The 14,841-nt window shown below is 39.3% G+C and overlaps 1 protein-coding gene across 2 annotated transcripts in view; it reads left to right on the forward strand.

The window, feature by feature from the left end:
* Window positions 1–3,643: 3,643 nt before the first annotated feature.
* mideasa (mitotic deacetylase associated SANT domain protein a) overlaps window positions 3,644–14,841 on the forward strand; it is a 28,576-nt gene continuing 17,378 nt past the window's right edge. For both annotated transcript variants that reach the window (XM_057823131.1, XM_057823132.1), the window contains exons 1-2: window positions 3,644–4,177; window positions 4,519–5,999. In XM_057823131.1, the coding sequence (XP_057679114.1) occupies window positions 4,683–5,999 (1,317 nt within the window). In that variant the 5' untranslated portion in view covers window positions 3,644–4,177; window positions 4,519–4,682. The remainder of the gene's footprint in view (window positions 4,178–4,518; window positions 6,000–14,841) is intronic.

Raw genomic sequence — 14,841 nt, forward strand, 5'->3', positions numbered from 1 at the left:
ATGCTCCCCCAAAGTATAATATTAATAATAAAAAAAACAAAACATGTATATGTACATTTTTATAAATATTTTTTAAGCACTGCAAATGTAATAGTTATCATAAAATGCAATTTATATATAAAAGAAAACAATGATTTGTACATGTACACATGCATATACCAAACATTTTAAAATAAAATACTTTATTTATTTATTTCAAGGGCGTAGGTTTGGTCTCAACATTGGTAGGGACGATATAACAGCATAATCATGAACACTTTTAGCTGGGGACGGGACATTAATAAGATCAAACTGTTTGGATGAATGGGGCAAACGGCCACATTTCTCATAAATATGAACCTATTTAATTGATAGGCTAAATGATCAATGCAAAATAAATCCGTATCGTCTGATAATAACTTTTACGTGCTTTGGTTCAGGTGATCACTGTTCGATTCAAACCTTTGTTTTCAAAAACTACTAAAGAAACATTTTGAAAACTTCCAGAATAAATGTCTGGTTTTTATTGGCAAACATAAACATGAAAATAATTCACTTAATAATGGTAGGGTCAATTCTATCCTTACAACATATGGGAAGACAGTCTAAATTCCCTATATAACTGAACTCATTATATAATGCAAATAAGGTTGCTCATAGACTTGGGTTGCCTAAAAGTTGGTGGGGACTATTTTGGCATCCTGAAAAGTTGTTAGTGTTATGTCTCTACTGTCCCTATGCAAACCTATGCCCTTGATTTATTTATCTAATTTTTAATTGAAAAAAAGCTGCGATATGAGGGTGCGAAGTTTGAAGCGCAAAGTAGCGAGGGATCACTGTATTGTCGTGTCATTTTGCACAACGGATGTTCAATTATTTGATTATATTTTTGATTGCAACCATTGTTCTCTTTGCTGAAACCACGTAAAACATAAATCTGAGATGTAATTACTGCAAGAATAAGTGAACGTCATTATTTATTCATTTGAAATAGAAAAAGAAGTGCCAGGTCATTCTTAAGCAAGATTTAGAAAATGTTTTAAAGTGTGTAAATAAAATAATTTGTATTACTATTTATCATTGCTGTGACTTTCAGCTTTTTTTCTTTTAATTACAATCCATTCACTAAAGATGTAATTAAATAAAGTGTATTGAATGTATCTAAAGGGGACTTATATATATTTTTTTATTTAAAACATTTTTTTACTCAACCAAACAATAGTTAAAAAAAAAAAATCCAAATCCTATTTCATTAGTAAAAAAAAAAAAATACTCGATTAAATAAATATATGTATGTACGACAATTTTTTATTCATAGATTCTATTGTTAAATTACACCCAATTTGCATGATATTTACTTATCAAATAAAAATATTTTCCCCCCTCATCTATCTATGCCAGCAATATTTTAAATCAAGGGCGTGGGTTTGTTCTCAACATTGGTAGGGACGATATAACAGCATAACCTGCATGTACACTTTTTGATTGGGACAGGACATTAATTAAACCAAACCGATTGGGTATATTTCTCAGAAATAGCTAGTTCCTACGTAAAAACTGAAAAAAGTTTTTTTCAAGGGAAAAAGTTATTTGTCAAAATGCTTGCTCCATATAAAGGAAATTTACAGTGGTTGTTTTTGTTTTTATTTTTTGGGGGGGGGGGGGGACAAAGGCTGCAAATAAAAATATTTTTCAAAATGTTGTAGAAAATACATACATTTTAATTAGGGTAAAAATGCACAAAATGCACAGTTGAATTAATAAAACATAGAAAACGTACAGAAAGACACCTTTATGCAGCTTTCTACGCGAGTTTTACAGGTTAGCAAGTTCACACAGTTTAATGTTATGCTAACTCTATGGCAGGTCGGACTTTCAGTAGCAAAATTAGTGGTGTGTTCCCCACCTCCACAACAATTATGTCTTTTTACATTACTTACAGTGGCTGCTGCTGCTAGCCAGAAAAAAAAAAAAAAAAAAACTTCTAATATCCCTCCTCTTCAAAGGGGGCGGAGAAGGCGGCATGTCGACATGTATTTCTGCCAATATTGTGTGAATGTGGGGGTTCTAGTCATCAGCCAATTAAACGTGCGTTTGAGGGGGAAAAAAGGGACTGGCACATTCAGCAAGTGAAAAGGGGTTAAATGTAAGTCTGTACATAATGAAAGTAACTCATTTAATAATGGTAGGGTCAATTCTATCCTTACAAGTTATGGGAAGACAATCTAAATTACCTATATAAATGAACTCATTACATCATGCAAATAAGGTTGCCTAAAAGTTGGTGGGGACAATTTGAACATCCTGAAAAGTTGGTAGTTTTGTGTCCCTACCGTCCCTATGCAAACTGACGCCCTTGTTTTAAATGATAATCAGATTATAAATGCATATTCACCTGTTGCCGGTCATACAACAGCGTATTCGTAACCAGGGTCACAATCGTGGGTCATCCATGGCGGGATTCAGTACTGTATTCATACTTTGTGAGATTTTCTAATGTAAAATAGTTGTTTGGGACAAAAAGGGAATTTGTTTGCAATCCATAATAATACCAGCAAGGGCGTAGGTTTGCATAGGGATGGTAGGGACATAACACTACCAACTTTTCAGGATGCACAAATTGTTCCCACCAACTTTTAAGCAACTTTAATTGCGTCATATAATGACTTCAGTTATATAGGTATTTTAGATTGTCTACCCATATGTTGTAAGGCTAGAAATGACCCTACCATTATTAAGTTAATTACAGTACTTTCATTATGTTCAGACTTTTCACTTGCTGAATGTGCCAGTCCATTTTTTCCCTCAAACGTTTGCTTGATTGACTGATGACCCCTCCTTCCCCTTCGAAGACGAGGGATATTAGATTTTTTCCTCCCGCCAGCAGCAGCCACTGTAAGAAATGTAAAAAGACATCAATGTTGTGAAGGTGAGGAACACACCACAAATTTTGCCACTGAAAATCCGACCTGCATCAGAGTTAGCGTGACATTAATCTGTGTTAATTCTTTTAACTCGAGGAGAAAGCTGCTTTGAGAGAAATATCCTCCTGTATGTTTTCTACCGTTAATGTTAAAAGAAGTGACCGAAAATCAATAGGAAATGACGCGAAATTGTCCAGTACTTCCAAAATAAACAGGATGTGACCCGTAAATGCCCTAAAATCAACAGGAAGTGACTGATAATTGACAGGAAGTGAACCGTAAATGCCCCAAAAGGCAAAGGAAATGGCTGAAAACCAACAGGAAATGACTTGAAAAGCCCTAAAATGAACTCATTGGTTGCCACAGATGGCCATTGACGTCCAATCCGTTGAAGAGGGTGGGATGGCAGTGATAAACTTATTCCAGTTCACAGCAAGTGTGAAAGTTCGTATAAGCCAATACAGATTTATTTTGCATTAATTGTTTAGCTATTATTTAGTTCGGTTCATATTGGTGAGAAATGTAGCCCTGACCCCTGTTTAACCAATCTGTTTGGTTTTTTTAATGTCCCGTCTCCAGCAAAAAGTGTACATGCAGGTTATGCTGTTATGTCGTCCCTACCAATGTTGAGAACAAACCTATGCCCTTGAATACCAGTATTGTTTTCGATGTTCAGTCCGCCTCGGGCTGCACCGATCAACAAAACAAGCGTACACGGATGCTGTTGTGGGCGGGGCCAAGGCAGCAGGTTGGAAAACAGGATAAGCTCTGATCTATTCTGTTCGTGGGTGAGGCGCTGTGTAGCGTTCGTGTTAATTTTTTTGCGCCGCTTTCTGTGCGATTGCACACTTTTCTGCGTGATGTTACGCGACTTTCGGTCATCGGCGCACTTCAACCGCATGACGTTCCGATGTGCGGAAATCGCAGCGTTTCCACACGCCGTCACTGCGCGAGACTAAAAAGTCGGCCAAGCGGGAAGAGAAAAGTTGCGGACGTGTTTTCCAGGAAAAGCACGATTTCTCGGATAGAATGTGGAACATTGTAACTGCGGCGTGAACAAGCGGTTGCAGCGCAGCCTCGGTTTCCATGATTACACTAGTGCAGACTCGCCTGCTCGCCATATTTGTGCGCTTGGAAACTCGGGGTGAAAGTTAAGAGGGAGAGAGAGTTATGACATTTGTGGCGCACAATCCCTTCATGGATCTGCATGACTTTGATCGCAACCAAAGGGACTCTGCGGAGCCGGCAACGGAAAAGCAACTGTCATTCAGAAGGTATTACATTATACATTGAGTGGTTGTGTTGCATAATCGCCCCAGTGCTTCCAATGCTTCCTTATTGCAGCTTTTCAACAGCCACCAGCGGCTATAAGCTCGATTGCACGATCACGTTCATTTCCTGTATTTCTAGTTAGGCCAAATAGCAACAATGCTGTCCAAGGGCCTTTTTGTTGCTGTCGACTGGATAAACACAGCAACAACTATCTTTAAGCTGGACATAAACATGACATATTATTTTGATTGTTGAGTTTTAAGCCTGCATGCACTTTGACCTTTATGTCTGTCTTTTTGCCTGTTTCATCCAGATTCAAATAAAACTTTTCTTTTTTTAAAAGGTGCTGCGCAGCAAAGAGGATGTGAAGAACAGGCATCAAACTTCAACTGTGATTCTACATTTCCTTTCGGATTGCTGTTTCATTCCACATGCTAGCTGTGTACAAAAGGAAACCGCAGGAAGTCAAAGCACACTACAAGACCAGGACGTCAAGATCTCTGCGCCATGAGCCTTCCTCCTCAAATGAGTTCTGACAAAAACAGCAATCATCGGGCAGTGGCGGCTATGAAAGAGCCTTTGCAGAATTCAGGGGAGGTTTATTATGGACTGGGACCTCAGTCTTTGGAGTCCAGTCAGAGTGATACTGCTGGAAGTTCTGGGGTTTACAACCCAGAGAAAGGACCTCAGGTTCTACCGCCTTACCAACAGGTCGCCCCGGTTAAGTGGGTGCACCAGGAGCCCTCACAAGCACCCGGCTGGCCTCAGGAAGCACCTGTGCCGGGGTGGGGTCAGAACTTTGGGGCTTATATGGGCGCCGTGAATGTTCGCGGTCAGATGACGTTCCACAAGGAAGTCCATGATCCTCTTCAGATGAGTGCTGAAAATCAGCAGGTTTACAGAGAAACCCCCCGTGCTTCATCTCAGAGCAGGGGGCTCGAGTGGGAGCAGCATGCCATGCACCAGGCCCAACTACAAACATTTCAGCACAAAGGCATGGAGCTACAGGGTGCGGCCCACGTCCCCCCTCACAACGTTCAGGGCGCCATGCTGCAGCCCTTCCAAACCACATTCAACAAGCAGCAGTTCCCACAGGGATACTACTCTGTATTCCCGAGCAACAAGGGAATGCAGGGCTTGCCCTACAGCGAGCAGCCCAAAACCCAACAGCAACAGCTGCTTCACCACATGCAGCAGCAACAGTTACAACAGCAGCAGTTGCAGAAACAACATCAACTACAACTGCAGCAGCAACTTCAGCAACAGCAGCAGCAAATACAACAACAACAAATACAGCATATGCAGCAGCAGTACCACCACCAACAACAACTACACGAGCGACAGCAACAAATGCACAAAATGCAGCAGCAAGCACAAAATGTCCCCCATCAAGGCACACAAGCTCCTAATTTCATTAGCTACCAGCCTTCTGAACCTTGTCTACCTGACACCACGTCCCAAAAGGAAGCGGTGCCGATAGCAGAGACGTCAAAGGATATCCAACTTGAGCCATACACATCAGAACCAGTTGATGCAGCGCCTGCTGCCCCTAGACGCTCGCGACGCCTTTCCAGAGACGGTCAATCCCCGTTAGTGCCACCCTCTGCAAATTTTTGGGCTCAAGCTCCAAAAGAAACCTCCCAGAATGGATTATCAGGGGCGCAGACTGCAAGAGGAGAGGACAACCAGGCTGTGACAGGGGGAGTCATCCAGAGCACCCGGAGGAAAAGAAGGGCATCCAAGGAGATTAACTTGGAGACTCTGGCTCAGAAGGCGTCGGAAATGCCCTCCATGCCGGAATCCATATCTGCTGGCAAAACTGAGGTTCCAAATCCTTTATTAAGTCTGTTTTTTTAATTCATAGTTTATCACCCTTACTCCTACGTTATTGTCTCATTCCAAAAATATGCACATTACTAAGTAATGTCAAAATTAAGTCACAGGGTCCGGCCGCCACATAATTTTGTGTGGCCCGCGAAAGCGAATCGTATGCATCGACTTCATGTTTCTCACTATGTTTTGAGCATTTTCGGATACCAAATCCTCTTTTGAAGTGGATTAGTTGTAGGACAGAACATTTTTACTGGCGTCTAATTTCACAACTAAGTATCACGATGATTAAAAAAATGTATCGGGTCTCCAACTTGCTCTTAAATTGGAGCATTTTTCCTTATAAATTGAGATGGTGCAAGTAAATTTTTCATTTTCTTGTGCCTGTGCAACCAATATTTTTTATGATTTTATTATTTTTTTTTAAACATGATTGATTTTTTGGGTTTGTTTTTTTTGTTGTGGCTGAAAACGCGCTCTACACCTCAGCCCAAATTCTTGGTAGTAATGCATAAATAGGCATGTGCGGATTACCGGTTTCAAGGTGGTTTATACTGTGGTATAAAAACGTCAAGGTTTCAAAACCGCAAAATTGTCCGACATACCGTCCCTAAGGTACAGTATGTCCCAAAAATGCATGGAGAAATCCCTCTCTTGCGGCTGTAAGGCTCAACCCTCCACCACCGGTTGTTGCTCAGTGTCAGTGAGTCAGCTGTGCTACATGATGGCTGGAGGAGGTGAAACTCCTGAACTTTTTTCCCCTATTGAGGAAAACGAAATCGCTGGTATGAATACTTTGGCTACAGAAAAGTTCAAGACGGCCGCGGCTTAGAGGGGGCCCAACCGACATGTAAAACATGTTTGCAGTGGATGGCTGCCGAGGAGGCAATACCTCCAATATGATTTTGCATTTATCCAAAATTAAAGGTTAGTAAACACTGTCATTTAATTTTATTTAGAATACTACAGTTATTTATATATATTTTTAAATGTATTTAAAATTTAACATTTTACTTATGTTCAAATTTGCTAATATGTTTTGAAAAATAAAAATCCTGTTCAATGGAAAAAAAGTCTCAAGGTAACACATTCTAGAGCTGTAATTGTGATTCTGTGAAACCGTGATATTTTTGCTTAAGGTTATCATACCGTCTCATACAGACACATGCCTATGCATGAATGAGATGAAAAAGGGCTGTTTTTTATCAGTACTATTCTTAAAATGAGTTGAAAATTTAACTATTTACATGGCGAGACCATTTACATTGTGCACCCCTAAAATCTGTACTTGTGACCTTACAATTTCAGGCGAGGGACTGCAGTGTCCCCTTTAACAATGGAAAAAAAACAAACTTTGGGAGTCCTGAGTATCATTTAATATGCTGTGTATATGTAATAATACAAAGCTATCATACATTTGCATGGGTTGGCAGACAAAATGGTCCTCTGAAGGAAACACAATTGAGATGAGGCCCGTGACCGAGACGAGTCCAGGGTTAATAACCCGCTTGCAAGCAATGCAAGTTTGCACTCCTCGCAGTTACTGTGTAATGCAATCTGCCCTTTTAAAGAGGAAGAACTCCCTATTTCACTGTTCAACTTCCTCCAACTCTTTCAACACTTTCTTGGCTTTATTTACTTTGAATTTTGCGTTTGCCGTGTACATGCATTCATGCGATCCCCAAGCACTGTGATTGTGCTCATTGTTAAACTTACCACAATTTTAGGTACACTTGCGCAATCTAATGTCTCATATAACGACAACATCCAATATAAAAAATGTAAAAACCTTTGCAAAGACTCAACATTAAAATGCAGTTTGAAGGTGGTGATTTGCATCATTTATATTAATTGATTAAAGTATTTATATAAATATAATCACATTTAAATATTTAATAATAATGAGAATCCAATATGGTATACAGTAGTACACATTATCATAAGGGCATTTTTAGTAATTGCATGCTATACTGTATGCTAGTCTATATTTCATACCAAATATACTGAACATATAATCAGAATATATACATATACTGTATATGTTTAAATATTATAAACAAAGTTATTCAGTTTTACAGTGTCTTTACCTGAAGACACTTTGTCCACTTATTTAACAATTTTCAATTTATCTCATTTTTGGAACCACAGAAATTACAACATTGCAAGTAGGCATGTACCGGTATGAGATTATGACGGTATGATAACCTTAAGCAAAAATATCGCGGTTTTGCAATTACAGATCTAAAATGTTTAATTTTGAGATTGCTAGGCCCCCCCCCCCCAAAAAAAAAAATTGAACAAGATTTTTATTTTTTAAGACAACAAACGAGCAAATTGTAATACTGAATAAGTATAATTTTAATTTAAATAAATAAAACGATAACTAAAAATAAATGAAATATTCTAAATAAAATTAAATTGGCATGCTAATAAACTGTCATAGATAGTGGGAGACAAACGTTCATGATGGCATTTAGTAACCTTTAATTTTCAATAAATGCGATATCATATTGGAGATATTGCCTTCTCTGGTAGCCACCCCCCGCAAACATGTTTTACATGTTGGTAATCTCATACAAGCGACTTCGTTTTCTTCGATGGGGGTAAAGTCTAGGTGTTTCACGTCCTCCAGCCAACGTGCAGCACAGCTGACTCACTGACAGTGAGCAACAACTTGAGGGGGTGAGCCTTGCATTTTCGGGACATAAAAATAGCTAATACCTTAGGGACGGTATGACAAACCGGTAACCGGCACATGCCTAATTGCAAGTTTAAAGCACAACTCAAAGGATTTCATATTAAATATTACTTATTGGTTCTTGCGTCATTAAGTCATTTTGACTCAATTACATCAAAATGAGATCATAATCATTCATCAGTTGCACACATTTCACTTTATCATGATCAATTCATTTTTTATTATGCTCATGCATAGTTTGCAAAGGTGTAGCTTACTTTAATGTCTAATTCCATTGTTTAGTAAGTGAGGGTTTAGAGCAGACATGTCCAAAGTCCGGCCCGGGGGCCAAATGCGGCCCTTGGTCAAATTTCATCCGGCCCCCAGCCTTGGTCATAAAATCAATAACGTCTGGCTTGCACACAGACTTAATATAATGGTCAGCAGTACTGCTACCAGCATATGAAGTAGCTTACACACTAAATGCTGCTCCTCATTTACCCACTAAAAGGCAGCAGCACTCTGAGCAACATTACCCCGTGTGACACTGTACTCCCAATTTTCTAAAATGGCGACAATCAGCAAAGAAAAGAAAGTTGACTGCGACGGCCGACCCTTCAAGGATAGGTGGAAATTGGACTATTTATTCACTAAAATACGCAACAACGGTGTCTGCCTCATTTGCAAAGAGACAGTCGCTGATTTTAAAGAGTTCAAGGTGAAGTGATATTACCAAACAAGACACGCTGACATGCACGACAAGATTACAGGGAAGATACATAGCGAGAAATTGAAGCAACTTGAAGCTAGTTTAATTTTACAGGAGCAGTATTTCACAAGAGCCCGAGAGTCGAAAGAGAACGCCACAAAGGCTAGTTGCGGGATTGTTGAAATTATTAATTTGAAAAAATAATAAAGCAAATTTGACACACGGAATGGCTTGCTAAAACTTGCTTAAATATATTGTTCTACGTAAAGGACGTCAGTCAAGGTCGACCCCCCCACATTTTTACCACACCAAATCTGGCCCCCTTTACAAAAAGCTTGGACACCCCTGGTTTAGAGCAATACATGTCAACATTGCATTTGGAACACCGGCTTGTATTTTTACTCCCTCGCAGCTCCCCTTAGCCACCACAATAATAACTTACTGCGCTCAGATCGACTGAGTGCAGGTAGACGATTTATGAGAGTGCAAGTCATTGTGCTGTTGCACACCAGTGTGCAGTGGTAGCTGCATGTCTGCACACCTCCACATTCCTCAGGCTCTCACTCAGTCATTGAGGACTCCATGGGAGGGGCCGAGCCACCAAGCTGAACAGTTGCACACCCTTCTTGCCTTGTGCGTGCCGAAGTGCTTTCTCATTGCCGGTCCAGCCCACAGTTGCTGTGCTGATCCCACTTCACCATAAGAGCAACATATGCAATTGAAGTGTTGGAGTTTTGCAACTAGTTTCCATTAGTAGCTGATGACGGTCAGTAGTTTTACTATCTTGCAAATCAGCACCCAAAAATTCTGTTGGCGAAAGCCAGGCCCAGCCAAGTTATACCAGTATTGTATATATTCAGTACTGTAGACTGTACAGTTTTGCTGAAGACATGTCAACAAAGCACATGGATTATTGGAACCATGTCCTATGGTCTGATGAGATGGGCGGGCTTTCTTGTGTACCGTCTTTAGAAGAGGCTTCCTCCTGGGGTGACAGCCGTGCACGCCAATTTGATGTAGAGTGAAGCGTATGGTCTAAGCACTAACAGGCTGACCCCCCACCTCTTCAATCTCTGCAGCAATGCTGACAGCACTCCTGTAATGAGTCATATGACATTTTGGAGGGAAAATGACAAGCAGTACTCAATTTTAGCAATTAGGGATGTACGTTTTTTCATGGGGGTGTACTCACTTTTGTTGCCAGGGGTTTAGATTTTAATGGCTATATTTTGAGTTACTTTGAGGGGAAAATAAATTAATTCTATTATATAAGCTGCACACAGACTACCTTTCATTGTGTCAAAGTGTCATTTTGTCACTGTTGTCCGATGAAAACATATACTTGAATATCTGCAGAAATGCGAGGGGTGTTCTCACTTTTGTGATACACTGTATCAGGGCTGCAGCTTTCGATTATTTTAGTAGTCGATTAATCGATGAACTAGTTAGTTCGAATAATCGAGTAATCGGATAAGAATGAATGAATAATTAAAATACCGGAGCTCAGCCTCAAATGGTATTAAAAAAATCTATGTACAACAAAAGAACAGTTGTCTAATTTACACAGCAAAAGTGCGCTAGCTTAAATGTTATAAAATGCATTATTTTTTTTTCAATGCTCTTAACAAATGGTTCAGACACATATTCCCACAAAAATGGCTAAATATACCCATAAAGTAAATTACAAATGCATTAAAAAAACATTAGCTCAAACAAAAACTTAGCTTATGTTGATCTTAACATGGAGCAGTTGGATTCAGCCATGTGAAATGAGGCAGACTAGAGGGCAGTGTATCCACCCAAATCAATAAAACCTAATGCAAACACTTTCAAAATAAACCATTAACCACCATTTTAACTGAACGAATAACCGAAGCAGCAAAATTTAATTCGAATCTTTTTTTCCTAATCGAATACTCGAGTTAATCCATTAATCGTTACAGCACTACACTGTATGTCACCAAAATGCACAATTGCAGTTAATATTTTTTGTTTTCTCTGTTCGAGCTATTAAGGTATCAGTACAGTGGCCAAGATGATCTGCTTCTTTCTTGACAATAGCACAATGATGTTTTTTGGTCCAATGAAAAAATAATACAGTGCATTATATTTGGTGGCTTAAAACATATCACCAGGGGCTGCAGTTTTTGTGTGCAGGGGTCAAATGCCTGGTGTAAGACTGCTAACAACTGCAATCATTTCACATAGTTCAGTTCAGCTGCAAGCAAACAGTTAAAATACAAATGACTAATCGCTCATAATAAGGTCAAAAGCTTTATAACCGCAAACACAAATCTGAAAACTGTTAAATCTGTGGGAATGTTTGACAGCTGGGAGGAAAGATTTAACTGTATGCAGTAGAGGTGTGCAAAATTTCCGATTCTTAGATTATTCGCGATTCGGCCGTGGAAGATTCGAGAAAGATTCACAAACATCCAAATTCCGATTATTGAAATATGCGAAGTAAAGTAAACACTCAGCGCGCCGCGCGGCCTTCGGGACAGAACGGAGCAAGAGTAGCTAAACATCATGCTTCCCATTACCCGGCCCCTCGGGTAATGCCAATGCTCAACTCACGACTCTAGCTCAACTCATGCAACGAGATAAAAAAACACAACAACATACCTGACTGCTGCCGAAAAGCTGCTACAAGTACATCCATGTAATGTTTCGGTGGATATCATTTATATAGGACTAGATACAATATAGATTTGGTAGTGTTAGCAGCACATCTACAAAAAGCTAGATGCGGGCGTTATAAACGGCCGCCATCTTAAAGCAGTACACTTCCCTGCAAGGCTGTTGTAGCGAACCTTCCAAGCAAACCTAATTAACTTTTTATCTAAAATACTCCTAAATTGGTAAAATATTGACTTGAATCTATCTTTAAAATAGTTTTAAAACTTTCACATGTCGAAAGTAGACAAAAGGGAAATTATGGAATAACGGGAGCAATTTTAACAAATTTAACTGTTGATTCACAACATTAAATTAATTGAATGTAGTTTAAAGCTGCTGATACAGAATGGGGACTGGAGTATTTTATTTAATGTTATTTTTGTATATTTGTTTACTGCTCTATCTTAACTTGATACTGAAATAGTAGTGTGGTTTAGCCTGAGAGTATTTTTGAACAATTTTGGAACTAATGTACAAAACATTAAAAAAATAAAATAAAATAAAAAAAAAGAGAGAAAAAAAAAAAGGAGGGGGGTGCATCAATAATCGTTTTATAATCGAATCGGAGCCTCTGAATCGTAATCGTAATCGAATCGTTAGGTGCCCAGAGATTCCCAGCTCTAGTATGCAGTATGCAGTCATAAAACATTATTCTAAAAGTAGTTGTCATTTAATTTTGGTTCCATTCCTGATGTCCTTTGATTTAAAATAATAAAGCTTTGATCGTTAGTTAATAATAACAGAACAAATTACTAGTAGTTACACACAAATGCACACACCCCAACACTTGTTACTTAAAAATAATTTTTTTACAGTTGTATTGACATATTCTTGGGCAAGACACTGAACCTTAAATTCTCTGTGCATGGCAGCAGAACTACCTACTTGTGTGAGTACACAGGTGAATGTTAGCTAGTTAAGCACTGTAATGATGTAGATAAAGCTTTAAAGAAAATGTCTTTTTTAATTTACCATATGCAGTAGTATGAAAAGGTACCTGAACCTTTTGAAATTTCTCACATTTCTGCCTAAAATCACCATCAAATGTGATATGATATTTGTCAAAATCACATAGATGTAAAAACTGTCTGCTTTAACTGTAACCACCCAAACATTGATAGGTTTTCATATTTTAATGTGGATAGCATGCAAACAATTATGGAAGGGGGAAAAAAATAAGGAAGTGATCCCTCTGCCTAAGGAGACTTAAAGAGCAATTGAAACCAATTTTTACCAAACAATTTAAGTCAGGTGTGTTCCCAATCACTGATGAGTTGTTTAAAGCTGCCCTACCCACTATAAGACACACACCTGGTAAGAATTGTCTTGATGAGAACCATTGTCTGATTTGCGTCATGGCCCGGTCAAAAGAGTTGTCTGAAGACCTGCGATCAAAGATTGTTGATTTGTATAAAGCTGAGAAAGCATATAAAACCATGTCTAAAAGTCTGGATGTTCATCAATCGACAGTCAGAGAAGTTGTCTACAAATGGAGAGAGATTGGCACTGTTACTTCTTTCCAAAGGAGTGGCCGTCCACCGAAGATGAAACCAAGTGTTCAGTGCAGAATACTCAGAGAGGTAAAAAAGAACCCTAGAGTGTCTGCAAAAGACTTACAGAAATCACTGGCACAGTCCAATATCTATGTGCACACATTAACTACAGGGTGACCCAAAAAAAAAGTTTACACTGCCATAATACAACTTAAATGCCATGTTTATTCAACTTAGAATTAGAATTTAATCACAAATTATACATTATTGTAAAGAACATGTACAGTACACTCTATTTTTCAATGTGTCCTCCCTTAAGTGTCACAACAGCCTCCAGGCGCCTGCGGAACGCTTGACAGGTCTTCTTTATGTAGGATGCTGTCATCTTTTCCCAAGATCTAACAATGGACCTCTCCAAGGCTGCCACAGAAGTTTGTGGCTTCTTACAGGCACTGTCCTCCACAGTTGCCCATATGCTATAATCCAGGGGATTGAGATCTGGACTCTGGGGTGGCCACATATCACCTTGTCAATCAACTTTTTGGTCCGCACAGATCGGCACTTCCAGACCCAGGTTTTCGTGAGGCTGTTCCAGTATCTTTCAGCTTCTTTTTAACTTTGTAGACTGCACATCTGGATATTCTCAGATTTCCTGCAATCTCAGTAGGTGTCAGACCGGCACGCAGCAATTCAGGTACAGCTAAAGTTTTCTTCATTTTCAGCAGAAGCACAGGAATTGTAGAGACGAGAGATTACCAGCTGCATTGAGTGACCTTAATGAATCACTTAAGCATGACAAGCTATTTAGATATGTTTCAATGGCTTTTAAACAAGCAGTCAACTGAGTGTAAACTTTTTTTTGGGTCACCCTGTGTATGTAAAAGTATGGCCAGGAATGGTGTTCATGAGAAGACTCCACGGAGGAAGCCACTGCTGCCTAAAAAACATTGTTGCTCGTTTAATGTTCGCAAAAAAGCACTTGGACACTCCACAGAAGTTTTGGCAAAATATTTTGTGGACTGATGAAACCAAAGTTGAATTGTTTGGGAGTAACACACAACGTTATGTGGGGAGGAAAAATGGAACAACTCACCAACATCAAAACCTCATCTCCACTGAGAAGCATGGTGGAGGGAGCATCATGATTTTGGGCTGTTTTGCTGCCTCAGGGCCTGGACAACAAAAGTTTTGTCAGGATGTTTTGCAGGTAAACCTGAGGCCATCTGTCAGAAACTTGAAGCTAAAAAGAGGATGGATGCTGCAACAAGACAATGATCC

This window comes from Corythoichthys intestinalis, chromosome 19 (assembly GCF_030265065.1).
Source record: "Corythoichthys intestinalis isolate RoL2023-P3 chromosome 19, ASM3026506v1, whole genome shotgun sequence".
Classification (NCBI taxonomy): domain Eukaryota; kingdom Metazoa; phylum Chordata; class Actinopteri; order Syngnathiformes; family Syngnathidae; genus Corythoichthys; species Corythoichthys intestinalis.